The sequence below is a fragment of the Poecilia mexicana genome, unplaced genomic scaffold (assembly GCF_051168715.1).
Source record: "Poecilia mexicana isolate PSO_F unplaced genomic scaffold, ASM5116871v1 scaffold_4, whole genome shotgun sequence".
Lineage (NCBI taxonomy): Eukaryota > Metazoa > Chordata > Actinopteri > Cyprinodontiformes > Poeciliidae > Poecilia > Poecilia mexicana.
Window position 1 is genome coordinate 11,068,149 of NW_028263373.1, and position 20,577 is coordinate 11,088,725.

The 20,577-nt window shown below is 39.4% G+C and overlaps 1 protein-coding gene across 2 annotated transcripts; it reads right to left on the reverse strand.

The window, feature by feature from the left end:
* Nucleotides 1–101: 101 nt before the first annotated feature.
* Nucleotides 102–19,986, reverse strand: fyco1a (FYVE and coiled-coil domain autophagy adaptor 1a). 2 transcript variants are annotated; one of them, XM_014985340.2, is made up of 18 exons: nucleotides 19,893–19,986; nucleotides 18,148–18,242; nucleotides 17,087–17,193; nucleotides 16,764–16,889; nucleotides 16,464–16,570; nucleotides 15,845–15,988; nucleotides 15,508–15,601; nucleotides 12,907–15,411; nucleotides 11,805–11,897; nucleotides 11,118–11,236; nucleotides 10,870–11,037; nucleotides 9,684–9,836; nucleotides 9,375–9,586; nucleotides 8,103–8,256; nucleotides 3,136–3,222; nucleotides 2,837–3,047; nucleotides 2,107–2,216; nucleotides 102–1,585 (listed from the first exon to the last, which is right to left on the reverse strand). In XM_014985340.2, exons 2-18 carry the CDS (start codon nucleotides 18,194–18,196, stop codon nucleotides 1,510–1,512), a joined length of 4,515 nt encoding a protein of 1,504 aa, XP_014840826.2. In that variant the 5' UTR covers nucleotides 18,197–18,242; nucleotides 19,893–19,986; the 3' UTR covers nucleotides 102–1,509. The 2 variants fall into 2 exon arrangements, with proteins under 2 accessions (XP_014840826.2, XP_014840825.2); XM_014985339.2 differs by having other exon boundaries at nucleotides 18,148–18,245; nucleotides 19,893–19,984.
* Nucleotides 19,987–20,577: the final 591 nt, after the last annotated feature.

Sequence of the window (20,577 nt, forward strand, 5' to 3'; positions counted from 1 at the left end):
ACCGCATATTTATCTAGAAAATTATGTGGCAAACGAATCTCTATGTAAAAAAATAACTTTTTGGTGTATATCAAACTATTAGACAAAAAACAACAATCAAATGATAGAATATAGCAAATTTCAATTATTTAATGAAAGACACGATGACAATAATCACACATTTTATTTTTTTTTAACAGTTGTTTGCTTCCCGCACACGGCTGTTAAGACGATTTAAGCAAAATTGTATTGCTCTGAAAATAGACTTACAAAGGAAAAATAGAAAATTCATCTCTGCAAGTTATTGATTAAGAAAATCTAAATCTTAACTGATTTAAAATTTAGAGAAAAAAAAAAAGATTTGCAGGTAGTTGAGGCTTTGCATAGGATTTTACACCATTTCACAACCCTTAAAAATAGAAACAAAAATCTAACTTCCGCGGAACATACTTGATTGAAACAGCTCTTTACAAACTTGGTTCGCTGGGTAGAGTGGGGTTGTGCAAAAAAAAAAAAAAAAAAAAAGAAGTAGTGATTGTCTTCCTTAACGGTCTGCTCGGACAAATTTAAATTATTTTGCATCACGCAAAGTCTGGAGAGGAAACAACACGCTTTAACTGACAGAAATAACACAGAAATTTTAAATAAAAAGCAGAAAGGGACAAATGGAAACAGTTTAAAAACTTGAGTCATGTTTAAACATAAAAATTAAAAACACATAGCCATGGCAGTGATGATAAAGAGGCACTTTGAAGGTGTAGGAACTTTTTAGCTGATAGTCACAGTAAAGTTACTTTAATGACCTCATAAACTTCAGAAAATCTGAAGTTTATGAGGCCCTATAAATGGGATACTGGAGAACAAATGTATAACAATCATAAAAAGAGTGCAAGCTCCGTGGTTTGTTGTGAAGCAAAAAAAAAAAAAAAAAAAAAAAAACTGTGCTTTTCCCAAACCCTCATCACCGCTCGATCCCACAGTGACAGAGTGCAAATGTAACATCCAAACAAACTGTTTCAACATGACATCATTGTATGAACTTGTGCTGGTTTGTGCAATTTGATTATAAAAGCTTCATTTATCGATAAAAAAGTCCACCTTATGGAAATCTACGTGCTAAAATCTTTCTGTGCATTTTTTTAGATCTGATATTGCGCCACTAGTGTTAAAACATGAAAAGACAAATAATAACAGTGTGCATTGAAATCAAACAGACGAAATACAGCAATACCTAAACAAACTAATGTTTGTGTTTTACTTGGTGAGTGAAATGAAGAAAAACATCCAAAAACTTGCATAGATATTTTCTTTAAAGTCATTTAGCCTTTTTTTTTTTTTGAAGACTTACTAGGCCCACCCTTAAAACAACCCCAAAAAAACAAAAAAATAATTCAAGAATAAAAATGTATGAAGATACTTGGTTTATAATATAAAAAGAAAATAAAATGAAGTCACTGCATTGGTATCTTGTCAGTTTCCCTTTAGTTGCCACAGAAGCTGCAGGTTCACCTGTGCAAGAGTCACAAAGCTTCAGGGTCCATCACTTCCATCATAGATTACGGGCTTCTCCATGGTCAGATGGTAAAAAACTTTCTTGGAGATAAACCTGATGGAAAAAAGGAGTTGTTGTTGTTTAAAAGGTAATTAGCTGCTGTGGTATGAAAAGCGAGGCATCTCATCTGGTGTGAGGTCAGAAAAAAAAACAAAAAAAAAAAAAAAAACACCATTTCTGTTGAACCATCACAGACATAATTATGGAGTTTGTTAAAATGTTAACTTCACCCAGAACGATAAATGTTTTGGTCGTATCAGATGTGACCTCGGCCTGGGACACAGTGTAGGAGCTCAGAAATCCTACAGGATTTGAATGTGTCACAATATGACAGCAACTTCTGTCACACTGCACGATGTAAGAGGTCAGCAGCAAGTACAGAAGGCTCACATCAGTCCATCAGGACACGGACAGTAAGTTAGAGTCTAAATATTAGAGTCGAATAGCGACAGGTGGATGAGGAAATATCACACGAGCTATACATCTTGATCAGGCCAAAAAAAAAAAAAGAAATAAAATGTTTCATTCCAGTTTACACGATAAGAAATATTTTTGGGTCGACACCAGCTTCATACCTGGAGAAGGAGTTGTCAAAGATGAGTGTGTAGAGGCCAGGGTGCCGAGCTTTCACTTGTCCCTGAATTGTCTCTTTATGGGAATTGCAGCGAGTCAGAGGAATCAGAACCTGAGAGCGGAACAGAAACGCCACAAATCTCAGTTGTGGTGGGCAAATATTTTTCCCAAACATGCCCCTACAAAGCATAACAATAACAACTACATCTTGAAAATTTTGTAACAAATTAGAATAATAAAGTTACACCACAGAAAATATTGCCAACAAGTGAGATGCTTGGGGCTTTGTTAAAGTGAGAAATAATATCAATAATAATTCTAAAACCATCTGAAATCTTTATGCATATCGTCCACATCAGTCTGACTCTCTCTACCTCAGCCCGCACGCCTCTGAAAGCAAAATTACTGTGGTCTTTGTAGGAGTTGCTCTCATTTTCAGTCAGGAGCTTCTGTAAATAACTTCCATTTTTCAAAAGATCCTGTGTGAGTTCGCTGCCTTTCAATCTTCCCAACAATAGAAGAGAATGTTTTATTCACTTAAAAGATGATGTAACATCTCTGCCTCTGACAATTGCTCTTTCTGTGCTGGAAGAAGATTGCTGTGTGAGAGATGTCAACGCAGCTCAGTCGTCTGTGCTGCACTTTTCAACGGCCCGTGCCAGAGTAAAACGAGCGGTTCCTCAAATCCGCCGCCCACTAAGATAAAGCGCCGCACGATAGGCACACGTCTACCTTCGCCTGCTCCACTTCACTGTCACTGGACTCCCGGTAAACCACGCCTAAAGAGATGCTCTTGGGCTCAGAGGAGAACATCCAGCCGATGGTTGTCTCACAATCTGCCACGGTTATGTTAATGGTGCTGTAGCAGCTGGACTTGATGAAGAGCTCCCTGGAGCCGTCACCAAACTGGGAAATGTCCTCGACGCTGAGAGGGACAGCGAGTCTGCAAGAGTTCACAATTTTAAGACCAGTTAACAAAACGTAACTTCACAATGACTCAAGTGTGAAACATGTCAAACGTTAATACACACGTGACGTCTCCTGATCTGAGGAGGTTAATCTCTGAGTCCTGGACGGTGGGGACGCTGTCGTCGTCGGGGGCCACCTCGCCGGGGCCACTGCCAAGAGAGGACAGAAATAGAGCAACGTTACATCCTCCAGCCACGAGTCACTGCTGCCATCAGCGGCCTGTTTTAAAGAAATAACTTAGGGATAAGCGTCATGACTATGAATTTAAATTGCACAATGAATAAATCCACAGATCGGTGCCTGTGCATCTTAATCAGCAGCTGGAACATTTTTTGCATATTTTAGGGCAATTAGGTTTTTATTTAAACATGAAGATAACAGACATAACCTTTAGGCTTAGTTACTTTCATTCTTGCAGACAGGTGTGTTCTATTTATTTTTGCTTTTCAAAAATGTACATAAACTAACCATTTATTATTATTTTTTTTTTTTTTTTTTGCCTAACCATAGGCAATACTTCTCAAAGGCCAGAAAAGCATTTTGGCCTTTGAATACTTTTGTTGAACTCTATTTTTTTTTAAATGGAGTGACAAAAAAAACTAAGCAAAGCTATGATTTTTCAAAACCTAAAACTTGGCGCAACACAGGAATTATTGTGGATTTTCTTTCATTCCAACAGGGTCAAAATTGTACATACAGTCTCAAATATATCGATATACACATTTACCGAAATAACCGTATATCTTAGCCACCATATATATACTGCTCAAAAAAATAATGGGAACATTTCACTTTAATTTTGTGTGTGGCTCCAAATCCAGGCCTCCATTGGTTAATAAATTTGATTTCCATTGATGATTTTTGTGTGATTTTGTTGTCAGCACATTCAACTTTGTACAGAACAAAGTATTCAATGAGAATATTTCATTCATTCAGATCTAGGATGTGTTATTTGAGTGTTCCCTTTATTTTTTTGAGCAGTGTATTTTTAATCTCTTGTGGATAAATGAAAATCCACAACGAGTTCAGATTTGTGTGCTTAATTTTGTGAATCACTGAAGTTGCTGGTTGTCTTAGTCATTCTACCCTGAAATAGAAAATCATAAAAAAAAAACCCCAGAACAAATCAAATGAAACATTTAAATGTGTAACAATGTATTCTGCTACTGTAATTATTCTACAAATGCAAAACCTGAGAGGCAACAAAGTCAAAATAGTGTTAAGTATGAAGAAATATAAAAATTTGTCAACCATTTCTCATTTCTGCAAATTATTCCTCACATCTCTTCAAAGTGACACATGTTACCAGGTGCTTGTTGAAACTTCCTATTATCAGAAGGAAATATGATTGTGTAGCTTCAAGCACGAAGCACATTGTGATGAAAATACTACATGGATGAAGTGGAGAACACACCACGTCTTTGTTCCATAAATGTTTAGCAATGGTTAGAGAAGCTATACTTCCACAGAAAGAAGTTCCTATACCAACGGTTTACAACGTGAGACAAGAGAACTGCGACCGAGTACTTCTCATTTCCCGAAATTCAGCCTATTTTTATTTGTAAAGTGAAAACGAGAGAGAAGATTCCCAATTACAATGTAACACAGCAGGCTGTAGAAAGAGGAAAGCATATTAAAAACCCCCTCGAGATCCCTAATGTTCTCCAGAGGCTTCTCGTAATCAAACAAGCAACAAGCTGGCTGACGTCTTGCTTACAACAGGAGAGCAAACGGCAGTGATGGAGAACAGTCTGCTTGTTTTGATTCAGCCTGATAAAACAGAGGATGCATTGTTGATAACGCTAATTAAAAGCCACCTTCTTGGAGATAATTAATGCTGCAGTGTCTCTCTGTGGGCTTCATCTGACCCAGACCAGGAAGCAGCAAACAAACAGACTGGAAAACCAACCAACTGCGCCGTGTTTTATCTGCACCGCTCAGCCCCGGTCCGGCGGCATGCTGGGTCGGCACCAGGCCCAAAAGTGGCAGATAGCCAACCGAGACCTGGCTCGATGATGTATCATTTTGCAAAGTGTAATTCTGCTGGTTAGGTCACATTAACTCGAGCCAGCTGTCTGAGATTTTACGCCGATGTTTCACACTTTTTCTCTTTGAATGACCTCATCGGATCATAAATCAAGTCAAAGCAAAACTTATCCATGCAGGAAGCAGCCTGGGATCTTAGACATGCAGAGCTCACAGGCCTGGCTGGGTTGAGATTTCCATCTGAGCGGCTGACGGCAAGTGTGACAGTTTCAATTAAACGGGACTGAGCAAATAGTTTTATGGTGGTTGTTAATAAATTCTTTCACTCAGAAAGTCAGTCGGCTTTGAAGTAACTAAATTAATAGTTCATCTAAATGAGTGCTGCTGATTGAGACAAACTTTGAATGTGAATGCAGTATTTTACTAATTGAAGTGCTTACATGCTTGAACTTATAGACCGATGCTTGGATGTGGACTCAAAATGAGTCGTAGTACAGTTATGGCTAATGTGAAATATTTAATATACATTTATGAACCTTAAAAGCAAAACAGAGTATTAGGGATATACTAAGAACAGATAAATAAAAATATGAGAATAAAGGAATAAAATTATAAGAATGAAGTACAAAAATAAAGTCAAGATAATACAAGAATAAAGTCAAAATATCTCGAGAACAACGTAATATTATGATGTTATTTTCATAATACTGGAATTTTCTTCTGGTAATTTTTTTCTTTATTTTCATCATATAAAAGCTCTGATGCACAAAGAAAAACATCCCTGTGTCAAATCTAACCTGGAAGTGAATCTGTATGCTGAGCAGGTCAGTAGGCTCCACAAGAGTTAAACGGGCAATTTTATCAAAAGTTTGACTGCGTTACAGATACTATTTGTTCCCATTATACATTTCTCTCTTTTTTTTATGTTTTTGTGAAATCCCTACATTTTTCCTCTATGAGTTATGGATGCATGCTTAGCATGACCTATTAAGTTTCTTTATTGTGCATTCCCCTTTGTTTTAGCAACCCGGTTCCATTTTGATCGATAATTGAGGCCTTCCAGACATCCAACATCAGTGCCAGAAGAAACAGTGCTGGAGCTGCACAATAATTAGCGCCGATACTTACCCACCACCCAGGCTGACAGATGGCTGCCAGAACCTCAAGCCAACAAAGACTCGTAACGCAAGAGTTGAAACGGCAACAAGTCCCACATGACTAAAGGCAGCTCTATGCCTTTTTTGGTAGCTGTGTGGTGATGAAAAAGTTGACGGATCACAAAAGTGGTGGTGATTTTGGTTGCATCTCCCTCCCTTTATTTTGTGCCATATTTAGATTAGGCCATATAATAATTTTCCTTGCAGCTTGTAAGAAAACGATTTGCCTAACTTTTTTTTATTTTTTTTGGCAAGTTTTAAATCTTGTTCAAAAAAGGACAAAGAGCAAAATCCTCAATTTCAGCTACACTTTCAGGTTTGGGGATTTTCAAACACTCATCAATTAGTGTTTATTGCCGTCACAATAAATCACAATTCTTATATTAACTTTTGTCCCATTATATACATTTGCAGAGATGCATATAGTCCACGATTAACAATACATGATTGTAAATTTCTCTGATGCCCGAGAATCGCTTTTCTTCGGCGATGTGTGAGGCAAAACTGAACCCTTAATACGAGCAACAACAAATCTTTCTACCACCACATGCCTTGTTTTAGCTTACTTCTGCATGGAGGCTTAAAGATAAAAAGCTGATCCCCGGTAAAAGAAAAAAACAACAACTTCAAACAGTAATTAAATTGCAGCTCTAAAGATCCGCAGTTAAGATATAAAGACCAAATTACAGAAGCAATCCAGTGAAAAGAGGAGAAGTTCTGCAGCTGAAATCTTAACAACTACATTTTGTGCTTGTCAGATGTTTAATAACACAATTTAGAAATTTAGGAAAGCATACTGAAAGACCGCAGGCTGTATGTGACCAAATCTGATGAGCAGCATTATAAAACCCTAAAGCAAACCAAACAGAAGTGCACGGCTTATCTGAAGAGAGAAGGTAAATATACTGAAAGAGCAGCCATTAGTACCAAGGCTAAAACAAACGACCAACCTGCATCATAAGAGCTCTCTCAACATAAAGCTACGTTCCTCCCGTTTCTCATTCGTTGCCCTCTTTTGAAACATGCTTGCTTCTGTCTGGTTAAATACTGAGGAGAAGTTACTTTGTATTTTGCCACATGCATCTACCAACCATCACTGTTTAATCAGTTTTCTTTCTTGCCTGAATGTCAAACTCTCCATTAATCCTAATTAAAGTTAATAATTATAATGCATCCAATTGAATTACATGTTTTTTGAACCGATGCTTTTCTTTTATCTTGCACGGTGCTACAGACAGCATGCTTCTAAAAGGGAGACGGCAAAAACCAATCCTGCATTTTTATTTGAAAACTCTTGATGATCCCTCAGTGGGGTCCAGGCATCTGGAAGACCCACTGGCCTTCCAGATACAGCTGCATTAGGGGCAACAATAGTTGCCAAACTATAGGGCAGCTTCACCAAGGCCTGGGCAAAATGGCTGAAAAGTGCATCGCAATACAAACATTTCATATTAGTTGATATTGATTTAAATATCTGAAATACTGCCGAACTGGTGAAGTGACATTTCCTGTTTTATCCACAATTTCCTCACAAGCTGTTGCCCTCATTTCAGTCCACACCGTTGTGTTTTTTTTTTTTTTTTTTTATATTTAAGCAGTTATGAGAAACGGTGGCAAAATCTGAAACAGATTGTTGCTAGGTAACCACAAGTTACTCAACAGGTCGTTGCTAGGTAACCAAAGAGCAAGTAGGTTAGTTGATGCCATCAGCCTTGCTCAGCTGGCTGTGAGAGGTCGAGCAGCTAAAGCCTTTCCTCTGCCTACACCCCCCAGAATGCAGTGCAGTTCTGTATTGGGTTTCAGTGAAATTACTGAATATTTTATCAAAAACTCATGTACTTGATCATGTACTTATTGCAACATATATGGTAATTTGCTACGCTCACATTTCACGCGCTCCTGGTTGCTGGCGGTCTTGCTCTCCCTCCAGCGAGCCTCCTGTGGTCTGAGAGTTGCTGTCACTGTCGTAGACGCCGTTCACCTCCTCTTCTGTGATGATGTCATAGCCCCCATCATCAGATTTGATACCGGTGCCCGAGACTGGGGAGAAGTCATGAATTCGACATGCGTAAGGCATAAACCGAGCAAAGAGATTTTTTTTTTTTTAAAAGTCGTCACCTTGTGTAAACAGAAGATTAAATCTGAATTTATGAACATATAATTTAGTTTACAGTTTGTCACCTACGTGCCAAACGTCTGGATGGAAGATCAAATTTGTACAAAGAGAAAGTTTAATTTATATACTTTGCAACAAAATTATTAAATAACATTAAAACAGAGTTACTCATTGGCTTACAATAAGTATTTATTTTCTTTTCTTGCTAAAAGGCTTTGATTACTTAAAGGTTACCTGCTTTAACAGCTTTAACAACAGAATGGCTTTTATGTTTCACTTTTGCATTTATTATTTTTGGAAATCTCAATTCTAAAATGAACTTTCTTTTGTTGACATTTATTCGGCCAAGCTCTGGTAAAAACTGGACAAATATCTAGGTGTAAATATATGCCTCTGGATAAAGGTTTTAGTCCTAAAATTTCCTATTCACGTAAAGGTAAGGACTTGTGAACCTGTAAAATGTAACCTAGAACCAACCAGAAGTCAAAAAACAAAAATATATGTACATGTCAAAAATACCTACTTTTTTCTTCCGTCAATTATGTGTTTTAAAAATAAACCAAAATAGGCAAAAACATCTGAATCTGTGCAAATTTTAATGCATATGTTGTGATATTTACATGTGAGGGTTTCAGTTGTTTTGGACTTTGTTTCCTTCACACCTGTACAAATAACTACACAGAAGATATAGAATGAACACATTTGAATTAATGTTTCCTGTTTTTGAACATTAGATACAATCACAAACGTTACTGGAATATTAAATTACAGTGTTTGGTTTTTGTAAAACGAATGGTAGAAAGTAAAAGCTTCAATCCAAATGTCACTCCCTTCCTTTTTTTTATGTACTAAGTTGAATTTCTATGACTTAGGTTTCAATCCTTGTTCCTCTATCAGTCAGTCCTTTCACTTCTGCCAAAAACTTTCCAGCTGGCAAGCCGAGTTACCAGTGACCAAAAAACAAAACCATTTAAACATTGTAGATTTGTGACATTAATAAATAAATACAGAGAAGCGTTTCTCTTTGAAACACGTCTCTCACCTGCTGCGCTCGAAGGCGACTTGGGGGGAGCGGGCTCAGGCGGAGGCTGAGGTCCGGCTCTAGCTGAAGAACTCATCTCTGGCTCTATGAACTTCTCCTCCACCGCACTGTGCTGCACGTAGCAGTCGCTGCAGCAGCGCTCCTTCTTCCCACTGTGTTTCGTCAAGACAAAGTTGTTGCTGCAGCCGTAGCAGAAGATCCGGCCGCAAACTCTAGAAATAGGAAGCAAAGACCAGAATGTGTGATGCTGTGTCCAGTGTAAAGTTGAAGTCGGCAGCAAAGTAGCTCCGACGCTCGTCTCTAACCCACCTGCAGTGATGTCTGCGCACCCACCAGGTGAACTGCTCGTTGCAGCCAAGGCAGTGTGTGGCCTCCTTGTCAACCAACCACCAGCGCTCCTCGGCTCGTAGTTTCTGCTCAAACTCCAGAGCATCCGACTTCTGCCACAGAGCATCTTTGTCCCTGACGTAATTCACAAAAAAAAAAGAAAAAAAAAAGACAAAATGCATTTTCAGAGATCAATAATATAAAAAACTAGCGACGAACAAGAGCTTTAAAAGCTGGAAAAGGTGGATTTAGTAGAACACGTTAATTAAATATAGTGCCAACAGATTACTTTCCTGTAAACGATTACTTTCCTGTTGACTTTACTGTAAACGCAAACTTATTTTCAAGAATCCAAGAGGTGCACCTAAGGAATAAACCTTTGGTTACATCTCTCGTTGTTTTTCTCCGTGCATGGGCTCTCACCGTCTGTCTCACCAAATCACAATAAGTAAAACATTACAACACTTTCTGCTGCTCAGAGCCAGCTCATCCGTGGAGATGAACAACATTCAGCTTACAAATGAACTGCAATGAATCTGATGGCTCAGGTCACAGTCAGGGGTAGTCTGGAGTTTTTCCACCCAACATGTGTCCTAATTTTTTCTAGCTGGGGAAAGTATTTGAACACCCTTTTGATAAGTAGAATGAATGATCTAATCTATTATGACTCAACCCAGCAGCAGACATACCACCTGCATGTTTTATTGGCATAAAATAATAAAGTTGGTAAAATTCTTTGGCGGTTATTGTAGTGTTATTTTGTTATTTTTAATTCTTGTTTTATGTGTTTTAACATCAACTTGCCAATGGGACTAGAGACAGAAATTAGCAACTTGGCGATAATCTCATGTATTCGCATGCCAGAGTTTATTAATACATATTGGGGGTTTTTTCTAATAAAAATTAGGCTGAATTATAATATAATAAAACAGGACTTAATTTCATCTTGTCAACTTGTATAGAGAGAGTAATAAAGATAAATCTTCACTCTATAATTGTGCCACGATGCAGGAAGAGCTGCAGGACAGCGGCTGTCGAGAGCTGGAGCTGGAGATCCGTTGCTCTAAACGGATGAACCACTTTGGACAAACGGTGTAACCAGGCAACAGAAAAAGATCAATTCAAACAGGGCAATTATTTCCAGAACGGTTAAAGAGAAAAGTCTCACTTAATAAGCTCAATGAGCCTCTCTTCCAGGTTGATCTTTGTGCTGTTGAGGTCTTCAATCTCTGCCGACATTGTCAGATACTGACTTTGTTTCTCAGCCTCTGTTGCTTCAAGTTTCTGCTTCAGTTCCTCACACAGAGTTTGCATAGACAAATGTGCCTCTTCGATGCTGCAGAAACAAGAAAGTTAGTTATAATTTTACCATGAAAGCATACATTTACACCCACTGAGGGGGCATGGCAGCCGCACCTGGCCGTAGAGCTGCCGAGTTGCTGAATTTTGCCTTCGTTCTCGCGGATGGTGGCCTCCGCCTGCGTGATGTAAGCATCTTTCTCGCCAATTAGCTGCAAGTATTTCTCATTCGCAGCCTTTCGTACACGTTATGAAAAGATAAGCAGAAAACAATGATGAGACACCTAGCTTAATCTAAGTTTGTGCTTACATGAACAAAGCAGAAAAAGCTTTCAGCGTTTTCCTAGCTGCGAGAAGGCATGAGAATGTTAACATCACTGTAAACTTAGATAAGCATCCTTTAAAAGTTCAATTCTATAACATAAGTCTATAAGCCTGGTAAACCAAGCGAACATGATGAATTATCTCACAGAGCCAATCACTTGATTAGGGCTACAGAAATCTTGCATCCATCCAACATTCTGCAATCAGAGGAAGATAAAATGCTTACATAATCAAGACGTCTCATTACCTGTGGAAAAAAAAAAAAAAAAGAAACACACCAACATTCCTCTAACTTGCCTATAATCATATACCGTTCCTGTTGAGCAGCCAGTAAATAATCAGAGTTGTTGGATATTATATGCCATATGTGTGTCTGTCAACTAAAGCAATCGTTGATGGTACGAGACATAAAAAGCATTCACAGAGTAACCACGAATAAACATATTCTAGATTTATTTTCACTTCTAAAAAGATGGAAACCTTGAGTTCAGACACTTCTGCCTCCAAGCTGGACACGTTCTTCTGTTCCTCCTCCAGCTGTGCTGAAACCTTCTCCAGATTTTCAGTCGCAGCCTGCAATAACAAAAAAGAAGGGAAAGACTTCAAATCTAAAAGTTTGATGCTACGAGAAAGCAATTCCACCAAAAGTCAAATGAAAAACATTTTACGTTTGTTTCCATTGACGCCTTCCTACCTGGCTTAACAGAACTGACATTTATTCTTAACCAAGTGAAACTTTCTGTCAATAAATTTATTTATGCATTTACTTATTTTCTAACGATCTCCCAAAGCCTCTGTGGAGCATTTTGTGCAACTTAATTCCTTGTTCAAAGAAGACGCAACACGAAGGCAAAGATGAAGAGAGGTAATTTCTCTCATCTAAGCTAAATACTGCTGTGAATTTACCAGAAAAGAGGATTAAATAATTAATCTTACTTTCTCCAAAGGCTATAAATGGGAAAGGGCTATTAACAATTCAAAACACCTCCACTAATTAAAAACAATTCATCATGCTTAGAATCCAAAGATAATTAGAACTAAACACAAAGCACAGGAGAACCCGATTAGAAACTTTGTGTATATGTGTTGTTTAATCCAGAAATTGCTCCAAATTAAAAAGAATCAACATGGCAATCCAAAGTTAACGTGGAACCTCAGACAAGTATTTAACCCTGCATGGAAAAACAGAAAAAAAGTTTGTTGCAACTCTAAATTTACTGAGACATTAATGGAAATGACAGAGCAGGCAGGGAAAAATTAGGTAGAGAAGAAACCAGTTAACTCTGTAGGAGCCACAAGCATCCATAGCTCGGGTAAGAAAAGAGGAGGAGCGGCAAGAAGAAAGCCAGCGTTGGGTAAAAACCAGAAAGCAGCCTGCTTTCAGTGGAAATGTGGAAGAAGGTGCATGGTTCAGGTGAGGTTGAGCTCTAGCTCCAACTTTCAACCAGTTACAGTAGAATGGTTTTCATCAAATCATGTTCGTGTGTTACAAAGGTCTAGCGTGGGAATCTGCAACCAGAGTGGCGTGTTGCTCTCGAGAACATAGGACAAAAATGTTAAAGATGCTACAGGTTAAACTCACCTTTATTTGAGCCTGATGACTCATGGTCTCAGAGCTCATTTGAAACTTCACAGCATCCATCTCCTCTTGGTAGCATTCCTTTACGCTGTTCACTTGGTTCTTGGCTTTTTCCAGCTCTTCCTGGAGCTCTGTAATGGCCCTAGGGAGGGATTCCTTCTGCGTCAGCTCCTCTCGCAAACTGTTGTTCTCCTGCCGCAGGGCGTTCATGCACTCCTCGATCCGCTCCACCTCCTTCTCCAACTCTTCGATCTTGGCAGCGTCCCCTGCCAAGTGTTCGCTGGCTTCTTCCCTTTCCGCATTCAGCTTGCAGATGGACATCCCCAGTTCTGCCATCTCGGTGTTTGCTCTGTGCAAACCCTCACGGATCTCTGTGTTCTCTAAAGCCAGCTTGTTGTTTTCAGCTTTGAGAGCAGCCAGCTCTTCTCGGACGGCAGAGGAAGAAACGGCAAGTTCGGCGTGGGCCGCTGCTTCTCGATCGCGCTGTTGAACCAGAGTCTCCTCTTTCTTTTTGCACTCCAGGAGTTCGGCTACGTGCTTCTGGTTGAGTGCCTCAACTTGGGATTTAAGCTGCTCAGTAAGAGACCTCAGCTCGTCTCTTTGGGCCTCTGTAACCTCGAGCTGTGCATGGGATTTCAGCTTTTCCTCCTCAGATCTCTGCACCTGCACCTTCAGGTCCAGGATCTCTCCCTGGAGTCTAGAGACCTCTTTCATGCTAACGTCCAACTGGCCCTCAACCACAGTAAGCTGGGCAGTAACTTCCTGGTTCTCCTTTGCTTGGACTGAGCTCCTTTCTAGCTGTAACGTCTCTATTGCCCGTTTCTCGGATGTTACCCTTTCAATCAGTTCAGCTTGTTTGGCACAAGTTGCTTCTGCGTTGGCTTTGGCCATCTCATTCTCCTTCTCCTTAGCCTCCAACTCCTGTAATGTTGACATCAACTTAACAACTTCTTTCTCTTTATTCTCCAGCTGTTCTTCTTTCGCACTCAGCTGCTCTTGCAGGCTGACTAATTTGGTGTTTGAAGCCTCTAGGTTTTTTTTGTGTTCTTCGATGTGAATGCGGGCGTTCTTCAACTCCGTCTCTGTGCGACTAAGAGTTTCTTTCAAATCATCCAGCTCCTCTCTCAGAGTCTGGTTCTCCTGCTCTAGCCGCTTCGAAGTCACCTCCGATTGTTTCACAGCCATTGTGGCTCGCTGCAGACTCTCATCCAGACCGCGGTTCTCCTCACGCAGCACTTTCTCCTTTTCATCCACCGTCATCTTGGCATCATCCATCTGGCCTCTGAGCTGTTTCTCTGAAGCTCTTAGAGCTGCTAGTTCAGCCTCCAGCGCTGCTCTGTGCTCCGTCATCTCATTTTGCTGCTCCTCGTTTCTACTCACTGTGGCCTGCAGCTTCTCTTTTAATTCCTGTAAACTGGCGCACTGCGTCTGGTAGTCTTCTATCTTGGCAGCCTGTTCATTGAGCTTAGCCTTGTGCTGATCGAGGCTAGTGTTCAGTTCGTCCCTTTCTGTGGTCAGTATTTGGTTCTTGGATTCAAGCTTCTGTAGTGTCTCACTGCTGGAGCTTAATTCTGCTTCTCTGTTTGTAAGCTGTACAGTAATTTCAGCAACCTTTCCCTCTAAAAACTCCTTCAAGTCGTCAATATTCTTCTGCATCACTTCCATTTCTTGCTTTGCCCCCCTCTTCACCTCCTCTAACTCTCGCTCTTTCTCCTCTAGAGATTTTTGGACATCCTGCAGCTGTCTTTGTAGACTGCTTGCCTCCTTTTCTCTCAGTGCCAGGTTCAACTGGAGCTTTTCCAGAGTACTGAACTGCTCCTCCACTTTTGCATTCAACTTGGCCTTCTCCTCAGACGAAGATGTAAGCAACGCCTCAAGTTTTGTTTCATTCTCCTTGGACTTCATCTCATTAACTCGTACTTCTTCCTCCAGTCTTTCTACCTGCCTCCTGTTTTCCACCATCTTACCTTCAGCCTCCATCTTCACTTTCTCTGCCTCTTTCAATTTGTCCAACAGCTCATGAATCTTAAGCGCTGAATCAAAATGACTGGCAGCCTGCTGGCCTTTCTCATCTAGAAACCCATCCAACTTCGCCATAAGCTCCATGTTCTTTTGCTCAGCAGCTGCCAGCTTTTCTTGAAGCGAGACAAGCTGAGTTTCCTTGGCTTTTTCCTCAGCCCTGAGTGCTTCCACCTGTCTGGTTAGGACAACGTCTCGCCCCTGCAGGACTCCGAGTTCTTCCTGCAAGCCTCGGTGTCCTTCTTGAGCAGCGAGCGACACATCAAGCTGCCTCTGAAGCTCTTCAATCACTCCTTTCAACTCGCCAGACTCCTCGCCAAGCTGCTGAACCTTATCAAGGAGATTTCTCTGCTTTAGCTCTGACTGATCCAGCTCCAGGCGAAGGTTTTCAACTGTGTTGCTATCTTCCATGCAGGCAGGCAGTGAATCATTCAGATCGTTCAGCAAACTGTGCCCATAGTCTGGGCTGGAGGCACACTCAAGCACTTGCTACATGGTAGAAATGGAGAAAAATAAGCGAGGCAGTAATTAATATATTTAAATAGATTTAATGTGAGATTATTATTAGTTGCAAATGTTAATTACCTGGGAATAGGAACTGGCCAGACTATTAATACTGGAACTACGACTTGGTGGTTTCCACATGTGACCAGGTGAATTTGCACTTCCCACTGTCCTCCTGTTTGGAAAATAAGCAAGTCTTTTACAGTAAAATATCACTACGGCAGTTTTGTGGTCGTTTCTAGTTTGTTTTCGTGAGATCAGCTTTATTTACAAGACAATAAGTATTTTAATTAAAATGTTCCAACTAAACTCTCTCTCTCAAACTTTGCTAATGGTAAATACTGGTAAACGGCACCATAAAAACAAAAGCATGTCGTGTGATTTGTATTGTGATTTCAGGGTTTGTCTGCTTTAATACCTTGCAAATGTTGGCCAAGAAGCATCGAGGTCATGACCTCTGGAAGCCACATCAAACTGGACCTCGTTGAGCTCGTACAGATGATTAATTATGTCAGAGCTGAGTTGAGGCTTCAAGAAGGGGCTCCTTGCATAGTACCAGTCACTGTGGAGAGATTTAAGGTCTGAATGATGAGGCAGAGTGGAAGATTGAGAAACAATATTTCAGAATTATATAAAAAATATTAATGATCTCCTGGATGGATGATGAACAGCTTAAAGACAGCAAACTAATTATTGTATCTGTAGTCTCAAGATCTCCACTTGAGATGATTAGCCACATTTAAGTTCATTGTGAAGACTTGGATTGAGGCAGCCTGTGCAGAAATTAACCAGAAATAAAAAAAAAAGAACTGTTGCCTTATATTTTAATCTACAAGAACCTAAGTTTGAGAGAAGTCTGAAACATCTGGATTCACTCCTATAACTAAAGCAGGAGGAAGCAAAATGGGGTTTACAGCATTTAAGCATTTACCTTAGTCTCATTATAAGTAAAAATCATAAAATACTGAATATTGATGTGTGTTTGGTTACATCACTGTAAGTAAAAACAAAAACTGAAAATTCAGTGGTTGTTCTACCTGGTGACTCTCTGGTTCATCAGGCACTGCTGCAGCGTGTCACCCAATCGCTGATGAACGAGGGAGTAGCGGATGAATGCTCGTCCCTTTCCCAGAGATGTCCTCAGCTGAAGAAGGAAACAGGAATCATTTTACACATAACCATCATTTCAATAAAAATTAACATAACATTTATTTCCAAAACATAAAAGAGCAACCAATTAAAGCTACATGAAAATAAATCCTAAACATATGGCCGTGTTATGGTCTCATATATTTAATGAACTAAAATAATGTCTGAATTATAAACAACAGATGCACCTCAGAAATGGATTTGACAAAACGGATGCCATCATTTGCTCCTTTGATCTTAGCCAGGCAGTCGTTGAAGTAATCCCAGTAGTCCTTCTTGGTGCCCAGAAAAGTTGTTTTCTCCTTTTGGTCAAACTGAAAAAAACAATGTGAAGAAGGTGCTCAAATTCTACTTTTTCACAAATAGACAAGAACATCCTGACATTTATCTTAGCACTGTGAAAAATATGTCAAACATTCCTTCAAATTCTTTTAATAGTCATCTACTTTTCAGAAATAAATTATGCACTTTCCATTGATTAACCGAAGTACCAATGCATGCAAAATCCCACCTGTAGCAGATACTCCAGTTTGTAGGAGAATTTGTGCAGATTGACGCTGTCATCTGTGATTGGCTCCCCACTTTCTTTGTACTCCTTTTCAAGCTCTGCAACAGCATCTGAAGTTCACATACAGATATATCAGAAGAGAAGAAAATGGACCGACAGTGACAGTTTACATATAAAATTGTACACTTAATAAGCCTGCCTTGTATCAACCTCAAAAACTGGAAAGAAACTCGAGGTGAGTGCATCTCTGGCACACGTTCTCCTTCTAGCTGCATGCTGTTAGAAGCTTCCAAAATAGGCTAACTATACAAATAAGGACTCGGATGGTCGCTTTCCTAAATTTCAAAGCATGTTTATGGATCTATAGCTGTAGCACATTTCTTCTTCCTTCTTGTTTTAGTCGACAACCACATGCAGCCCATAAAGGAGAACACACAGACATAACATCTTTCTATCTTCACAAGGACTTTGCACTGACTTTGCATTGACTTCCATTTATTTCTATAACTAAATGAAAGTTTCTGGGTTTCATTAGAAACCCAGAAACTAAACAACCCTTAATCATTAGATGCCCAGCACTAAGTGCAACCTAAACTCATTTCGCACCTTAGTCCTAAACCTAATCAGTAACCCCAAAACAGTCCTTATTTTTACAGGGCCTGGACCTAGGGCCCCATAAGGAGCACCGGGTCCTCACAGTGTAGTGTTTGTTGGAAATACAAGTCTTGCAAGGTGAGAAATGCTATAAAACAAACACACATGTTTGTGTGGCTATCTATGTGGGGACTTTCCATTGACTTCCATTCATTTCTATAGCCTAAACTTTACCCTAACCATTACATATCTAAACCTAACCCTACCCCTTACCAAAACTCAATTCACACCTTAGTTCTAAATCTGACCCCTGACCCAAAAACTGCGTTTCCCCTTGCGGGGACCAGACTTTGGTCCCCACAAGGAGCACAGGGTCCCCACCATGTAGTATGTCAGGAAAATAGTCCCCACAAGGTATTACAAACAAACGCACACATACACATACACATAAAAACATAACGGTGACGTACCATGCAGATCTCGGATAATCCTCTGAAGCTGGCTCTCTCCGACCGCCATGGCCCCTCCTGTCGCTCCCTGAGCGAGTCACCAAGTCATATCCAGTCTGCTGAGTCAGAGAATCACAATTAGTATGGAACAAAATATTGTCACAATTGCTTCCACCATGCTCTTGTATGGACATAAGACAGATAAACCATAATTCATGGTTAGACGATTAAAGCATAATCCAGTTCTAGGAAGAAAACTATTTCTGGACTAGTAATTATGTAAAAAGTCATAAATGTCATAATACTGAATAACAGAGGGCATGGCTGCATGACTTTATGCTAAATAGTTCAAGTAATTTAAATATTAGCTACTGCATCTTCCCCATTCGCTAAGTGATGATTTGGAAAAACATCAGAATGCATAGTGCACACTGCCAGGACATAAAATTATGACCACAAGCCTCATAGATTGTTGTGGTACCTTGCAACGTATTATTAGCAACAAATCTTTTAAGTCCTGAAAGGTGCAATATGAGGCCTCATCAGGTCAGAGATGTTTGTCCAGTACATTCCACTGCTAACGCTCAACTGGATTGACGCCCCGCGAATTTTGAAGCCAAGTCAGCAGGATAACTTCATGGCCATTTTATTCTACTGGAAGAGGGCACAACAATCAAGAAGCAGTTGACAGATGTCTCCAACTAATTCAGCTACAGCCATTTGTCTGTTGGATCTGGCCATGCAGGCCTCCTTCACTCTGAACCACTTTTAATTTCTTCATCCATTTTAGATGCATACTGACCACTGTGTAGACTAGGAACACCTCACAAGAGCTGAATAATCATAGATGCTAAGATCCAGCTCTATAACCATTTAAATTACCCATATCCTTATTTTTATTGGTATCAAAAATCTTTACTATCCCACCAACATAGAATCAGTGTTATTCACTTCACCTGTGACTTGATTGAGAATACCAATATTCAAAATGATGTCTAAAACTAAAAATACTTCAACTTTTTTACAATCTCACCTATTATCACAGATTAATTTCTCAAATCTTTGCAAGAAATAGAATATCATCATGAGGGCAACAGAAAATACAAAACGTGTCCTTGCCAGTGACATTGAAACATTGTGTTTACATTTATTTAAATTCAACAAAAGCCAAAAAACGGAATATGTAACATGATTTTAGCTATTAACCTAAGTCTTAGCTTGTCCTGCCACTACTCCCCAGAGTGTTTGAACACTCCTCTGAGAAAAATGACAAGGCTAAAGCAGAGTAAACACTCTACTGACAGAAAATTCTTAAAAAAAAACAAAAACAAAAAAAACATATTTCTGACAAATAAAACATAATAAGGACACATGTCCTTATAGCTAGCGGGATAAAACACAAATAATGTGTTGCGTATTGAAAATGTTGTTGACACAGAAAGCTAGCACAACTCAAACGTTCAACAAAATTGTTCTCCAATAGCTAACTTAAGGTAACGCGAATCAAGTTAAAATGTAACACAAGTAATAGTTTTACAGCCCTACAGGGGTTACTCTGAAATAAGAGGGAAAAAACGCACATAAACGAACTTTTACAGCTCTCCAAGAGTACTTACACAAAGGTTTTAACACACAACGTCAAATAAATCGAAAAGCCCGCACAAATAACCATGACATCAACACAAAGTTGTTGTTTGGACAAATTGACATCTTTCTAAACGGTTTATAAACAAATAAAAACAGAACAGTTGTTAAAAAATACATACTTCTTTTAGATATGAGTTAAGCCCATAACGATGAACTCCGAGCAGTCAAACGTGTTAAGAGTCATGTGATTGACAGCACTAACTGCCCAATGAAAACACTTCATGAGGCCATCTGACCAATCACCTGGGGAACATGGGCGGGACGTGGAAAGGGAAGTTTGGTTGATTTATCACAGTAAACACTGCGGTCATGTGATCAATGACGCATTATTGAATGCCCTGCTTCTTTTTTCATGAAGAAAGAGGTCAAACTTACCTATATATTTATTTGAAGGGAAATTGAAACATCTACTCATATTATTTCATGTTATTGTAAGATGATTTATTTTTTTCTTTTCAATTAATATGGTTTCATGTGAGATTGGTTATTTGCTGGGGATGTTCCAGTGGTGGCGCTGTGTTTCTTCGTTTTTTGTTTTTTTTTGAGGGCTTCTTCTTATGAGGGGCTGGGACGTTACACAGTTGAACAAAAGTCGGCACAGCTACGCTATTCCTTCTCAGTGTCTGCTCTTTCTCCACCCACGATCTCCTATTTTATGGTGGCACTGATTTAGATCACTACTCAGTGTTACATTATTATCTCCTAAATTATCAATTTGGACTGTTGATATAATTAAAACATCATCTTTTATTTCTGTTGAAATTTTAAGACCAAAAATGAACCAAAACATATAGTGAAATTAAC

Bases quoted from the DNA above. Each gene is read 5' to 3' on its own strand.
- fyco1a (XM_014985340.2), bottom strand. From the start codon at position 18,196: ATGGCGGTCGGAGAGAGCCAGCTTCAGAGGATTATCCGAGATCTGCAT. The intron at 15,989-16,463 runs GTAGAACAACCA...ATCTCTCCACAG, and splicing joins ATGAACCAGAGAGTCACCAG to TGACTGGTACTATGCAAGGA. The intron at 9,837-10,869 runs GTGAGACTTTTC...GAATTACGTCAG, and splicing joins AGGCTCATTGAGCTTATTAA to GGACAAAGATGCTCTGTGGC.